The sequence below is a fragment of the Aythya marila genome, assembly GCF_965140915.1.
Source record: "Aythya marila genome assembly, chromosome: Z".
In the NCBI taxonomy this organism is placed as follows: Eukaryota; Metazoa; Chordata; class Aves; order Anseriformes; family Anatidae; genus Aythya; species Aythya marila.
In genome coordinates, this window is record NC_139080.1 from 19340862 (window position 1) to 19356926 (window position 16065).

The 16065-nt window shown below is 36.5% G+C and overlaps 1 protein-coding gene across 6 annotated transcripts in view; it reads left to right on the forward strand.

The window, feature by feature from the left end:
- MAP3K1 (mitogen-activated protein kinase kinase kinase 1) overlaps positions 1–15100 on the forward strand; it is a 56110-nt gene extending 41010 nt beyond the window's left edge. For all 6 annotated transcript variants that reach the window (XM_082783225.1, XM_082783228.1, XM_082783227.1 and 3 more), the window contains exons 7-20: positions 633–754; positions 1491–1572; positions 1695–1872; positions 3876–4166; positions 4615–4736; positions 5896–5987; positions 6242–6431; positions 6746–8021; positions 9069–9221; positions 9876–10038; positions 11256–11387; positions 12401–12543; positions 13006–13137; positions 14378–15100. In XM_082783225.1, coding sequence (XP_082639351.1) covers positions 633–754; positions 1491–1572; positions 1695–1872; positions 3876–4166; positions 4615–4736; positions 5896–5987; positions 6242–6431; positions 6746–8021; positions 9069–9221; positions 9876–10038; positions 11256–11387; positions 12401–12543; positions 13006–13137; positions 14378–14527 — 3226 coding nt within the window. In that variant the 3' untranslated portion in view covers positions 14528–15100. The remainder of the gene's footprint in view (positions 1–632; positions 755–1490; positions 1573–1694; positions 1873–3875; positions 4167–4614; positions 4737–5895; positions 5988–6241; positions 6432–6745; positions 8022–9068; positions 9222–9875; positions 10039–11255; positions 11388–12400; positions 12544–13005; positions 13138–14377) is intronic.
- The last annotated feature ends 965 nt before the right edge of the window (positions 15101–16065 follow it).

Below are 16065 nucleotides of genomic sequence, written 5' to 3' on the forward strand. Positions count from 1 at the left end.
AATGGTATTTTTTTAAATCTACTTGAGATGTGTAGGTATATTCACTTTATTAGTGAATCTATTACATCTGTTTCTGTCAATAACAGAAAACGTGAGTGTCTGTTATTTTTTATTAATTCTTGAGTTTTACTTACATTCATCAAATCGTATTTACAGTTTTCTGTAATGCTCTAAACACTCACTCATGACTCAGTCCTCTGAAAGGAGTATGATGGGGAAAAAAAAAGTATGTAGTTTTCAAAATCTGAAAAGCTCCTAGCTTTTCAAAACTAAACAATAAGTAAAAAAGCAAAGCTTGGTTTGTTAAAGAAGCCTTGGGGGGTGGGGGGGTGGGGGTGAATCTAAGTGCCCTAGGCTGGGCCTTTCAGTCTCTAATTGGTATCTGACCTAGTTTGAAAAGATGTCATGCGTTTTGTGACTTTCATTTCAACAAAATGTTGTCTATCCTCAGTGCTTCTAAAAATTTGGTTGCTTATTTATGCAGACCAAGTTTTAGGGAAAGTGATTCCTGAATAGCACATAGTCATTTAGAAGTGATGGTTCCAAACTGGAGCTTATTTTTTTTATGGTTAAAGTCTGTTCTGAATTCTGATATGCTGTTTTAATAGTCACGATTACCTATTTTTTTGTAGTATGAAGGATGAAGAAGAACAGATGTGCCCCATTTGTTTGTTAGGCATGCTGGATGAAGAAAGCCTGACTGTGTGTGAAGATGGCTGCAGGAACAAATTACATCACCACTGCATGTCAATATGTACGTTGTCATCTCTGTCTCATTAAATTGTGGTGACTCTCAATATGCAAAAGTATTATAATATAGTGAGTTTCATTATTTTGTTTGTTTTAAAAGATAAAAGTTAACAAACAAAAAAAATGCCCTTATGTGCTAATTGCAACTCTGTGAGACTTTGGTTCCATTCTAGGTACTACTGATATGCTGGGTTTTATCAGTTATTCACAATCAAGCTTTTAATTTTGTGTTTTGAGAAGAAGTTAACTGCAATGATAGAAATTTGAATCTCTTTTAACTTTAAGAGTATGTCCAATCAGAGTAAGGTTAGGAACAGACTTTTACTCCTCAATGACTTGCCATTAGAATGCATGAAAATCCTCCACTGTCAGCTTCGATTATGTAAGGAATTACAGAGTATTCTTGCATGCTACGTTAAATGAAGTATACAAAGTTTGCTTTAACAAATAGAATTCAGCCATATGTATGTTTATACTTTTTTTAAAAAGTATGTGTTTATGTTTGAGGTATAAAAAGACCCATATTTCAGCTCATTACTTGTAATATTACAGTACTCAAATGAAGCACTTCTGCAAGGAGAAACGTTTAACTACACATTTATTAGGCTGCTGCAGATGGCTCAGTTCAGAAGTGTGTGTCCTGAAACTGACATTCTTCAGTAAATCTTGAACATACTAATGCCATCTTCCAGTTACATACACAGTAATACTTGAATATATATCCTGTTGCTTTTTTCCAGGGGCAGAAGAATGTAGAAGGAACAGAGAGCCACTTATATGTCCTCTTTGTAGATCTAAATGGAGATCTCATGATTTCTATAGGTAAGTGGTCAGTCTGAATATAACTGTTTCTGGATCTCTATTTCTGTTCTTAGATGTAGTAAAGTGTTTACTTTGGTTAACGTCTCATTTGTTAATCTGTGCTGTTGGTTGTTAATCTGTAGTCATGAATTGCCTAGCCCTGTGGAGTCATCTGTTCTCCGTGTGGTTCAGCAGCAAACTCAACAGCAATCTACGCTTGGATCACAGAGAAGAACCCAAGAGAGCAATTTTAACCTTACTCATTATGGGGTCCAGCAGATTCCTTCTGCTTATAAAGATTTAGCTGAGCCATGGATTCAGGTAATCTTACTTTTTAAATCTCAGGCTTGTTTTACAAAAGCATTTTGAACTGTATCACTAGATTTGCTGCTTTTAGTGAACATTATGTTTGCACAGCACTTACGGAAAACTACTTGCATTTCCTTCAGAAGAAGCTAAGATCATTGTCTTCTGGAAACTATGAAATATGCTTATGTGTATTCACTCTTCTATTCTTAATTACTAAAGGATTTTTTGAAAAAGCTTGGAATAAGAGGACTAATGTTTTGTTTTATACCTCCAACTTTGTTTCACATTTAAACTTTGCATTGTTGATGCAATCTGTGGATGCAAATGTGCAGAAAAGAGGAAAGAGTGAGTTTCTGAATACTGTTGATTCTGAAAAAGGTTGTGGTGGTGGTGGTATCTATTGAATTGACCTGGCATAAGAGAACATTAACACGAAGTTCATAGGAATCATTGGTTTGAGTTGGAAGAGACCTTATAGATCGCTCAGTTCCACTCCTGCCCTCTCCATGGGCAGGGACACCTCCCACCAGCCCAGGTTGCCCAAAGCCCCATGCAGCCTGGCCTTGAGCACCTCCAGGGATGGGGCATCCACAGCTTCTCTGGGCAGCTTGTGCCTCATAGTAAGGAATTTCTTCCTAATATCCAATCTAACTCTAAATTTTTTAGTTTAAAACCATTACCCCTTGTTCTGTTACTACACTTGCTGATAAAGAGTCTCTCCCCATATTTCCCGTAGGCCCATTTTAGGTATCGAAAGGCTGCAATAAAGCTGTACCCAGAGCCTTGTATTCTCCAGGCTAAACAACCCCAGCTCTCTCAGCCTGTCTTTGCAGGAGAGGTGCTCCAGCCCTCTGATCATCTTTGTGGCCCTCCTCTGGCCCTTCTATAACAGGTCAATGTCCACCTTAATGTTGGGAGCATCAGCTGAATGCCAGGACTCCGGGTGGGGTCTCACAAGAGCAGAACAGGGGGCGAGAGTCACCTCCCTCACCCTGTTAGTCAGTCTTCTTTAGATGCAGCTCAGGATACAGTTGCCTTTCTGGGCTGCAAGTGGTCTTTGCCAGCTCATGTTGAGCTTATCATACACTGGTACCCCCAAGTCACTCTGCGCAGGGATGCGCAATCCAGTTATCACCCAGCCTGTATTCATGTTTGGGATTGCTCCAAGCCAGCTGTAGGACCTTGCATTTGCAAACATAAATCACGTGTTGTTTGCATGGCATCTTTTCTCTTTGCTTAAAGTGGACAATTTGAGGTAGAGCTACAATAGGATTCTATTGTATGAGTGTCTAATTCTAGAGCACTTGTAACAATTCAAAAACTTGCTCTGAATCCTATCAATTTTATGGTTGGTTATTATTGGGAATAATCATATTTAATTTGCACAAAGAAAAAATGTTTTCCGGTCATGTTTTTACTTTTTTTCTTTTTTAGTTTCAGACTTAATCTCAGGCCTATTATTAAAGGTCCACGTAATAAAATGTAATATTCCTAATTCTCATCTTGACTGTGCAGGTATCACATAAATACAAAGTTGTCAGTTACTGTTACCTACTATGGGTTGCTGGAGCCATATAGGCTATAAATACTTTTTACTGGAGGTGGGTTCAACTGAGCAGGGATCACACTCTTTAAAGAAGAATGGTGGAACTTGTTTCACCTTTATTTCTGTTGCAACTTTTGTCTAGTAGAGCTAGAACTTGGCTTTAGGGTTGTTTATACCAACGTATACAAAGAAACTGAATACTGAGTGATTGAAACATAGTGAATGAAACTGGCCACACCATCTCCCAACTTGTCCTAGCAGAGTTTCTGGAAAACTGATGACACATCATTTATGAGAATTCATTTCTATCATACAATTTTTTAAGAAATACTGTATACCCTCTGACATATTCTTGCTATTAGGCTTATTTAGATGGTATTTCACCAGAAATGTTCTCTTTTCTGATTGCTGCTCTTAAGCTGTAGTGTTATTCAGTTTGACTCATGCAAGGTTGCTTCTTCTTTGGCAGGTGTTTGGGATGGAGTTAGTTGGCTGCTTGTTTTCTCGAAACTGGAATATAAGAGAGATGGCACTTAGACGTCTTTCCCATGATGTTAGTGGTGCTCTACTACTGGCTAATGGTGAAAGCACTGGAAATTCTGGAAGTAGCAATGGAAACAACACAAGTGCTGGAGCTCTGGGAGCAGCTAGTGGGTCATCTCAGACCAGTATCTCAGGAGATGTTGTGGTAGAATCCTGCTGCAGTGTGCTGTCCATGGTCTGTGCTGACCCTGTCTACAAAGTGTATGTTGCTGCTTTAGTAAGTAGTTGTTTACTCATTGTATTTGGATAATTTCAAAGTTGCTTCACTTCTGAAAAGGGAGGGAAAAGGTGTTGGTGTATGAAGTCGGGAATTGTAAATATTGTTAAGCATCACTGATGACTTGACTATTAAGTATCAAAAAGGATGTATAAAATCCGCAGAAAGAATGAGTTGGCCTGACTCTGCTGGATAAAAATAAGGAAATGCTTGCTACAATGCATAGTATTAACAGTAACTATATTGCTGACTTCTTGGCAATCTCAAAGGATACATGACTAATTCTAACAGCTAGTACCTATTAAGCTATTTTTCTTTTTAAAATTTCACTGATATTTTTAATATAATTTATATGAAAATATTTGCAACTTTAATTTAAAAAAATAAATATATATATGTATATAACTAAACTAATTTCATATATATTGTTTTTTCTCCTTTCTCTTAGAAAACCTTAAGAGCCATGCTGGTATATACTCCTTGTCATACTTTGGCAGAAAGGACTAAACTACAGCGACTTCTCAAGCCAGTTGTAGAGACAATATTAGTTAAATGTGCAGATGCCAACAGGTATGGTGTCCCATGAACATCATGCTTATTGTTATTGAAATGCCTCGAAGATTCATTTATTGCTATTTTATGTGAAACTAGAAGACCATTTACAGGTGGTGGTAAAGTATATATGGATCATAAGTATAAACATACCATGGTATGTTTTTGTTAAAGAGTAGTTGCTACAGACAACTTCAGTCTTGAAAGATACGGGTTTTGAACACATCTGATGCTATTTTTCCAGTGTTTACAGATCTTATGTGATGCTTTGCTTTCATAAAGACTTTTTCCCATAAAATGAAAGAAAATGTCAGGTGCAGTCTTCAGCCTTTCAACAACCTTTTCAGCCTGTTGGACTGCTTTAGTTTAATTATCCTGACTCCCCTTTGAAACTCTATAGCAAGTACCAATTACCAGGTTTTATGTGTTTAATATATTTGCATGCTTCCTACTTGAGCAAAGTCTGTTGTAGATCTGCTTCCTTAAGTGTTAATATAATAATACTGTTAGTTCTTACTTCGTAGCATAATGATAGAAGATGGCTAATCTCTAATGTCTTCTGGCAGTTCTGGCTTGAGCAGGCTTTGTCCTCCTGTCCCCCTGTCTGCACTGCCAGACCAAGCATTTCTTTAGCTGTGTTTGGTACTAGATGCAGAAGACCATCAGCATGATTTTTGTCTCTTTCACTTTAGTTCCTAATAAGCCGCGTTGCTTCTGAAACAAGCTGGAGATGTGCCCCACCCCCACTAACAATAGTCTAGCAATAGAGTACCTAAAGTAAAATAAATCTGTTGTTGGATTCCTGAACTTGTTCTGTTTTTACAAGAGACAGTTCTAACGCATTGTTGAATTATTTCTGTAATAAAGGAGATTATTGCCTAAAAGTATCTCTCTCAAGAATTTGAGAAATGGGGATGTACTGAGAGATGGGGAAGCTGATTCCTATTTATTTTATTTATTTGTTAGTGATAGATACTAAGTTTCTGGAAATGCCCTTGTAAAAATCTCACAGTTAGTGGTAGCTTACAAGGTAAAGCATTGTACAAGGTGATTGGAATAAAATGATGAGAAGTTGATTTCCAAGCAGAGTTCCAAGCTAATGGTCAGTAAAATGTTTTAATGTTTTCCCTTGAAATCATCAGCTCAAAGAGATAATTTTGTTTTTAATTTCTTGTAGTCGAACGAGTCAACTTTCAGTCTCAACGCTATTGGAGATGTGTAAAGGCCAAGCAGGAGAGCTGGCAGTTGGGAGAGAAATACTTAAGTCTGGTAATAGTAGCTCTTCATATATAAATGAATTATAATTACAAGCAAATACACTTGTTTTAAATTAAGTACAAAATTTATCCAAAAACAGCAACAGCGTTGCTCTTTGGAGTTTAGAGATGGGGTTAGTACCCCATAGAGAGATGGAGTTAGAGATGGGCACAGGTGTATTTCTGTGTGACATGGTTCTGATCCCTATGGAATTTAAACAGTGAAAGTATATATCTAATCCTTATTTTTAACTACTTTTTTTTTAGGGTCCATTGGTATTGGTGGTGTTGATTATGTCTTAAATTGTATTCTTGGAACACAAACTGAATCTAGCAACTGGCAAGCGCTACTGGGACGACTTTGTCTGATAGACAGACTTCTGTTGGAATTTCCTGGTGAATTTTATCCTCACATTGTCTGTGGAGATGTTTTACAGGCCGATACTGTAGTAGACAGGTACGTGCTTACACTATTTGACTATTACTCTTTGTAGTTGAGCATATTGTTGGTGATCTCTCAAAAAAAAATGGCAGGTTTAATTCCTGTAGACAAATAATATATATTACAGGAAAAAGTGAACCAACTTCAGAGCAAATGGTTGCCATTTGTAAATTTCTCATCTGTTAAGTAATTCTGAAGCATTAGTGCAGCAGTAAGTCTTTTTGCTACAGCAGAACTGATAGGTAAATACTTTGTCTTGAAATGGCTTTCTTAGCACAAGTTAACTAGAGCGTATCATTGTATAAAACACTATCTTTTTTTCTTGTCAGGTATAAGAAACTTCTCTCCCTCTTAAATTTCGCCTTGCAGTCAATTGACAATTCCCACTCAATGGTTGGTAAACTGTCACGGAGAGTATTTTTGAGTGCCGCAAGAATGGTGGCAAGAGTGCCTCATGTTTTTGTAAAGCTTTTAGAAATGTTGAGTGTGACAAGCTCAACTCATTATGCAAGGATGCGTCGACGTTTGATGGCAATAGCAGATGAAATGGAAATTGCAGAAGCTATTCAGCTAGGCATGGAAGAAATGCAGTCCGGGGATTGTCGACATGAAGATTTTTTGCAGCTACCTGTACCAGATAACTCTCCAGAAGCTACAGAAAATAATACGCCTAACAATACTGTCCAGTTATCAGGGAAAAGTGGGAAAGGATTAAGTGACAAAAAAGTGAGTGCCAGTCCAGAGGACATTTCTGAGACACTGGCTGGCCTTGCTGTGGGACTTCCTGTTTCATCAGTAACCACTGAGCAACCAAAGCCAGCTGTTCAAACAAAAGGAAAACCCCACAGTCAGTGTTTGAACTCTTCTTCCTCAGCCAATCATTCCCAGTCACTATTCCCAACACTTCTCTCTCCTTCAAACCCATCTGTACCAGCTGGCACTGTAACAGATGTCTCTAAACTCAGACCTCAGGGATTCGTTCCCTGCAAAATCCCCTCACCTTCTCCTCAAACACAGCGGAAACTCTCTCTCCAGTTTCAGAGAAACTGTTCTGAAAATAAAGAAGCAGAGAAACTTTCTCCAGTTTTCACCCAAGCCAGGCCATTGCCATCCAGTCACATACACAGGCCAAAGCCATCACGACCCACTCCATGTGATATGAACAAGCAGGGGGAAACTTCAAAAAATGGTATGACGCTTGACCTGAATGATATTTCACAGTGTGACGGCAATAGTAGTAATAGCAGTGCAGTTATTCCAAGTGAAGAGACGGTGTTCACACCGGTAGATGAGAAGTGTCGGTTGGATGTTAATGCAGAGCTTAACTCCAGTATTGAGGACCTACTCGAGGCTTCCATGCCAACAAGTGATGGCACAGTTACGTTCAAGTCCGAAGTTGCAGTTCTTTCTCCTGAGCGGGCGGAAAATGATGATACGTACAAAGATGATGTAAATCATAATCAAAAATGCAAGGAAAAGATGGAAGCTGAAGAAGAGGAAGCTTTAGCTATTGCTATGGCAATGTCAGCATCTCAAGATGCTCTGCCAATAATTCCCCAACTACAGGTTGAAAATGGTGAAGATATCATAATTATTCAGCAGGATGTAAGTATACACATAGAAATTTAGCATAAATGTCTAAATTGAGATTCATTGAATTTAAAGCAGTGTTGCTGTGTTTTCAGTTACAGAAACACAAACTCAGTATCTTCTCCTAGAAGCCGGGATATAAACATACACCCTCGGTATGCACGTTGAGTGTGCAAATAGAAACCTTCTGTGGTTATTAACAAGTTTAGAGAAGGTGTTTGGAAGAGAGACATTTAATGTGCCAACATTTAAAAAAAAAAAAAGCAAATAAGGAAGTGTAAAAGCGAGGGAGTAGAATATGAGAAAGTTTTCAGGAAGGAGTAGAACTGAACTAGGTCTTAGTGCTGACTTACTGTGACAATTGTAATACTAAATCAGTTTCTGTAAGAAAAAGAGGAGTAGGAAGAGATCATGCTGTCAGCACATGTTGAGGCAGAAGCTGCAAGATATTTAGAAGCCAGAAAAACAATGATTGCAAGTGAACAGAAGCACAAGAAATAAGAATAGAGAAAGGAGTGTTTTATGAAAGTTCACCAAAATGATTGAGTGTATTGACTTGATGGAATAAGAGAGGTGCTGGAAGCTTTTGAGGCTACTTGTCTAGGAAAGGTGGCAGAATTGGTAGTGCTGCTGGAAAGAAGAAAGAAATCTTACATTTTTTTGGCAATCATTTGCATGAGATAACAACATGTGAAGCACAAATTGCCAGGAGTAAATTAAATAGAAAACATGATTTTGGTTCTTTAAAGTAGATGATAAGTAAAAACCTGACTAGAAATGAGTTCAGAAATACAAAAAAGCCCTGCTCCTATTTGCGACTTTGTATCTTGCCTTTCACCTTTGGTCACTAACACAGAGGAAGCACTCTTACTAGATATTGTAGGAATGTGTGGACTATGGAAAACGTGTGTGCTGGTCTCATCTGAAACATGTCTAACATGCGATATAAATAACTGTACGGGCAAAGAGAGGCATATAAATTTGGAAGTTTCATAGCTGTCCAGAAAATGTACATTTTAGATGTGTGCTAAACAAGTAATTGATTTGGAATTTAACTTTTAGACACCAGAAACCCTGCCTGGACATACCAAAGCAAAACACCATTACAGAGAAGATGCAGAATGGCTGAAAGGTCAGCAAATTGGTCTTGGAGCTTTCTCTTCCTGCTACCAAGCTCAAGATGTAGGAACGGGGACATTAATGGCTGTAAAACAGGTAAATATGTCAGTTCCTTCAATGTATTCTTCTTGTTCTTCAATATTTTGGGGGGGAATATTCTATATAAAAACCTTCTGCTCTCATAGACTGTTCCCTAGTTCTTTTGCTCCCTGTCATATATACTCAAATAACACATAATACAAACTCTTTATACTCATGTTATTAATAGAATATTTTCTATTTCTTTCACTTTTTATTAAAGTAAAAAATACTCTACTTTCTAATATACATTTTGAAATATATATTTTTATATGGTCTTTTTTCATAGTTTTTCAAACGCATTTTTGCTTTTATCAAGTTTACACATCAGTGACAGAGTTAGAACTGGAGCTCAGATTGCTGGGTTCCAAAGTGATACCCTATTTTCCTAGTTTAAACAGAGCAAAGTGAAGAGGAAAAGTTCTCTACTCCAGAAATTCTGTTAGTGTCTCCCCCTGAAGATCAGTCTTATTTTTCTGTGACTGTCTTGCATGGAGATGAATTCTCAGCTGAAGGGACTTGAGATTAAAAGAACAATTGAAGTTTTTGGATGGTGAACAGAGATAGAAAGCCATCCATTCTTGTTGCTCTACTGAAAGGGTTTGGGGAGGGGGCACAGTTACAGAACAGATAATTATGTAAGGTAAATCTGAATATCATATTTCAAAACAGGTGACGTACGTCAGGAATACATCATCTGAGCAAGAAGAGGTAGTTGAAGCACTGAGGGAGGAGATACGTATGATGAGTCATCTGAACCATCCTAATATTATTCGCATGTTGGGTGCTACATGTGAGAAGAGCAACTATAACCTCTTTATTGAATGGATGGCAGGTAATCAACTGCATGTGGAAGAAAATTAAAGTATCGGTTGTCTTGGAACTGTAGTTTCTGCAAAAATATACAGCAAAACACTCCCTGTGTTGCTGAAGTTTGCAAACTTCTCTTCATTGCTGATGTACGGATTTGTGCTGATTAAAGATTTACTTGCTTACAGAACAGTTCGAGCAGTCATAGCGGTTTTCTTACTGGGATTCTTTTTTGGCTTGAAATTTTCCATGTCTGATTTGTTGTACAGCTAGTGCAGTTGAAAGCCTTGAACAGAAATTTTAGTACTTTAGTCATATTTTGCATCTAAAGAAGGAGCCAAACTGAGACAGACACCTTCAGCTTTATATGTTTCCAGAATTTTCTGTGTAGCTCTGTTTAAATAATTTAATAATTTAAATAAGTTTAAACAATTATTTAAAATAACTTTGCTAGAAATTTTGCAATAACTAACTTTTTTGTGTCGCAAGCATTTTCATAAAAACTGTGTCAGAAGACACACAAAGGCATTTGAAAACTTAAAGTAAATTTCTAATAATATACAGTAAGTAGGATGCTTCAAGGAAAAAGAAAAAAGTAGTTCAAAATCTATTCAGTTGTAATTCAGTAAATTAAATATTTAGTAAATATACTAATTTAATAACAAATTAAATTTACTAAATTTAGTAAATTTTTAAATGGGATTTTATGTTGTTGTGATCTAGTTACCAAGACTAGATTTAGTGGTTTATACATTCTATTGCATGTTTCCTATGCACGAAAGCATTGCACTTCATGGTCTGTAGCAGAAACTACTTGGTAACACCTGGGTGCTAACAAACAAAGCTAAGTTATGTGTTTTTACAATCGGTAATGCAGAAAATCTTTTTTTCTTTATTTCTCTGAAATTATATTACTTAGGTAATAAAATGTTAGGAGATGTCTTTACATCACTCAAACCCAAGATATATTAATGTACTTTGATAAGCACAGTGTAAAATCCAGATCCTTGAGGATCTATATACCAGTACGTTAAAGTGTTTGTTTGTTGTATTGTAAGGAAGGTTGATGTTTTTAGGAAGCATAAACATCTATGTCATTATAATATGCACGGTTCCTGGCAGAAAGTAATTTAGTAATCAACTATATTTCTGTTTACCTAGAGAACTGCTATTTTAGGAGGTGGTGCTGCCTTCCACTAATACGAAATACGAGTGTTGATAAATTCTGTTTTGATCTTCTAGGGGGATCAGTTGCTCATTTGTTAAGTAAATATGGAGCTTTCAAAGAATCAGTTATTATTAATTACACAGAACAACTGTTACGTGGCCTTTCTTATCTCCACGAGAATCAGATAATCCACAGAGATGTTAAAGGTAAGAATTATTTAGAAGGTCTCCTAAAAATTAATATTTGGAAAGCAGCATCTATTGTGGCTAGAGAGTTGTTGCTTCTCTTGGATACCATCTCTAGAGTGGTATCTGTTGAGTATGTCTGATCAGTTTAAGAACCTTTGTTCTACATAAATTAATCAAAACATTCATAGCATGCTTGGGGATATTTCCTACTTGTGCCAGTGGTATAGAAGAATTTGTTTTCTGTATTGCTAAATTGAAATATAAAGTCACCATACAGCTTTAAATGTTAATTAATTAAATTTGTGTAAATACTTACTGTGAAGTGATAACTAAATCTGAACAAGACAAAACAAAGAGGTCAGCTTTCTACTGTATAGCAATATTGTGATTTCTTCCTTTATCCTGATCAAACGTAAACGCAGTTGTGCTGTTTGACAAAAACAAAATTTGGACTTTACTGGGAAGTTCAAGCATTATTAAACTTCTGCCTTTAATATCACTATATCTGTCCACAAACAAGAGAGAGATCCAGATAAGTATCAACCTAACTAAAAATGGCAAACTCTTGTCTTTTAATATTTCTCCTTAAAATTGGAAAACTTTCATTTGCTATGTAATTCTTTTTAAAACATTCTTTTTAAAGAAAAAAAGTATTCTTAAAAGCTACTAAAGGATGAAATAAGTTTAAATTTCACAGGGAGCTGCAGGCAATGAAAACCTCCAGGGTTTTAGATCACCATTTCTTTTATTGGTAGAGCTCCAAGCATTGTTCCAGAATCCTGTGTTTGCCCTATTTTGAAAGTTTGATTGCTTCTCTAAATCTCTCAGATGGCTTAAACCTATGTGCGGTATCCTTTGGGCATAACAAAAAGGTGACGTTATTGGACTAGTCCTTGACTTTTTAGATTTCATTGATAGTGGGGGTGGGAATGTGAACATACGGTTTTGAAATGGAGGGAGGAAAATTGTCTGTTCATCCATTTGCCTTTAATAGAAACCCAATAGCAGTATTTTTATTATGCTGTTGACAGGTGCCAATTTGCTAATTGACAGCACAGGTCATAGATTAAGAATTGCTGATTTTGGAGCTGCAGCCAGGTTGGCATCAAAAGGAACTGGTGCTGGGGAGTTTCAGGGACAGTTGTTGGGAACTATTGCATTTATGGCACCGGAGGTAAGAAAGCAGTTTTGGAAGTTACTTGAAAAATTGTTTGAACTCTGTAAGCTAATTCATACAGCTAAATAACAGGAGACTGCTATAAATGCTTCTAATGTATATTAAATTTAGTTGTTCCAAAGAATAGGAGTGATACCAACATAGAAATAATGACATTTCTTTATTATTGTCAAAGTTGATATATTTAGATTTTTGCAAGATACATCATGACTATTGTTAAGAAAGCCCAAGTGACTATTTGGTCAAAAGAGTGCAAGATTATTTGGTTTGTCCCTTGATCAGGCACTTCAGTGGCTCTCCTATATGGCCGTCTAGTGGCATTTATATCACTGATCACTCTGTTAACCAGAAATGTTGATCAGAATGCACTTGATTTTTTTTTTGGACAGAATTTATCGTACTTAGAGTTAAGAGACTTTGAAGTGGATAATCTGAGCTTTGTTTTGTCTATCTGTTCAGGTTCTGAGAGGTCAGCAGTATGGTAGGAGCTGCGATGTGTGGAGTGTTGGATGTGTTGTTATAGAAATGGCTTGTGCTAAACCTCCCTGGAATGCAGAGAAACACTCCAATCATCTTGCTCTAATATTTAAGGTGAGGTATTTGTTGCTACAACTATGCTTCAAAAGACACCAACCAGTTTCATGTATATAGCAGTGTGAATCTTAGAAAAGCATACAGGTAGTAGGAGTTGTTGCAATGGCCCTTTTTAATATGCAGAAAAAGCTCTGTTCTGAGATACAGAATGTAACAGGCCAAAAAAGAAATTGGGAATAGAGTTGATCAAATCATCTTCCTCTAGTCAAGGTTCTGAACTTTCATACAGCTCTGTAAAATATGGGAGCAAAAGAAAGGTGTTTCCACCATAAAACATTTCTGTGTATTCATATTTCATAGTGGGGAATTTCCTTTGGTAAAACCTGATGTTCCACAACCAGATTTCACTGAAAGATTATCTATCATTATGCCATGCTGTATATAAATATTGTCACTCCCTTTTCTAGGTCATCAATTTCAGCATTCATGCTTCTTACTAAAATTAATTAGAGATATTTAATTCTAAAAATCTAGTTGAACTGTAGGCATGAATGAAGAAAATACTGCTATGGGTAAAGAAAGTGATTATAGTATTTACTAGCATGACTGAAGAAAGTATTTCCACAAAAAATTAGCACAGTAGTATTCAAATAAAAAACATAATTGTCTTATGATTTGATGTCTGTGTGAATCTGGTGGTGTGACCCTAGTGTTCTCAATCATCTTGCCTAGTGAAGTTGAAAACGAATCTGGGGAGTAATCTTCCATCTGAAAAGGATTGTCTTGTGGGGTGTTAGCAGAAACACAGTAAAGAGAAAGCAAGAGAGCATATCTAGATTTAACTGAGCAATGTTGCATGGCGATATGCCAAGCTACGTCCGTGCTTTCTTCCATCATGGCAGTTAACACCAATGGCAAGTAGTAGACTAAAGAATACCCGCAAGTTTTGACATAGAAGCTTTTTCTTATGGCTTGTCCTGCAGTTGTTCAGTAAAGAATTTTGCTGCAAGAAGAAAAATGAGAGAAAAGTGCAAATAGAGAAGCTCTGTGAAAAGCAAGTGAGCATACATTAGTGGGGAAAGAGGCATAAAGGGAACTTAAGACCCATTTTATAATATGGAAGAAATTAATGTAATTCTCAAACTGTAGTGGGAAATGTGCTAAGCGTATTAAAACTACGCATTAAAAATATGCAGTATAATTTGTCAGCTGAAAATTATCAGCTTGTTGAAGGATTTTGGGGTAGAAGAGTGGGCTTAAGAGTCACTGACTTCTAATTTTTTTTCTCTTTGTTCAGATTGCTAGTGCAACTACTGCTCCATCAATCCCTTCACATCTGTCTCCTGGTTTGAGGGATGTGACTCTTCGGTGTTTAGAACTTCAACCTCAGGACAGACCCCCATCGAGAGAGCTGCTGAAACACCCAGTCTTCCGTACTACATGGTAGTTAGTTATGTGTAAGGCTGATACACTGAAGAAGATGCTACTGAATATGTAATAACTGTCTTTCAGTGCAGTTAAGCACAGCAGCTTGTGTTATTCTGATGGCCTTAATGACAGATACATCAAGGACTTAAGGCCAGTGGAGGACCCTACCTAAGTATGTGATTGACAAATCGAGATCTTTACCTAAGCTTAGTATGCATCATTTCACAACTTGTTTAGAGATTTTTAAACTGTGCCTTTTCAAACATCTGGCTCTGTGTCAACACAAAAGCATTTTGCTTTAAGTCTGCATGATTATTTAGCAGATAAGTGATTTTTATTTTATTTGGAGCACTTTTTCAGCAATATTAGAGGCTGAGGGGCTCAGGATCTATTTTAATATAGCAATCACTGCTCCATCTTACATCATGTACATGTAAGCAGAGGATTCTGCAATTACAGTCAGTTTTCAGCACTGGTTAAAAGGAAGTTATGTATCTGTCCCTTTTGATTATACGAAGTTCTCTGTGTAAGAAATCCAAATGTTGATGGATACTTAAAAAAAAAAAAAAAAAAAAAAAAAAAGAAAAAATTGCCTTCCTTAAAGTAAGAGCAGGCAGTTGAGGTTCACTGTGCATTTACTGCTGGCTGTGTAATTTCTTTTGAAATTAAAGTTTTGTGCTTTCATTGTATTTTTAACTTTCAGGGAAAGGTGATCTTTTAAAATAGTCTTTAGAAAAAGATGCAAACAAACTGTGTCAATTAATATCTTGCTGACACAAGTTTTAAAAACAGATTTGCTGGAAATACGAAATGAAATAAAATGCCACCTTCAACAAGTCAGTGTTTCAGGCTCTCATAGTATAGTTTACTATAAAAAAAAAAATGTTCTGCGTAAAACAATTCAGAGCCTGAATCACGCAAAAAGTTGTTGAGCCTTCTTTTCATATAGCTTTTCGTACAATCTATTCTGGCAAATTAAGTAGAGAAACTACAAGTCAAAGGCCTCAAACCCAGTTCACACTGAAGTTTATGGGAGACTTTGTCCTGTACTTCTGTGGGAGCAGGTGCCAACTATGAGTAAATCTCATTCTTTCTGTAGCAAAACTGAGGCCGCATACGTTACTGATAATAAGTTTTACCTGCTGTTTTCCTTCTGCCATACATCATCTATTTACTGTAGCTGTTAGTGATAAGTTAATTTCTAAATGTTTAAAAAAAAAATTACCATAAGAAAGGTATTTATTTTAACAAGAAACAAACTTGGACTTGAAAAGCAAGATAAAATGTGAAGTAAAGCTTCACCTATAGTGCAAAACTTTTGTTTTTAGCAGGTGTGTTTTTAAAACATGTTTTTAAAATGATTCTAAACGCAGGTTTTTAGATTCTGATGCATGTAATTCTGAAGGAAAATGGCAGCTTTTCTTTTGCTTTTTTTAATGGGGATATTTTTAAATCATATACTGATTGTGTTTAATCCATTTGATAAAAATACTGTTTGTGTTTTAACTCTTCAGAAGCCAGTTGAGTTGTGGGACTGAAATAGAATTGGTTATTCTC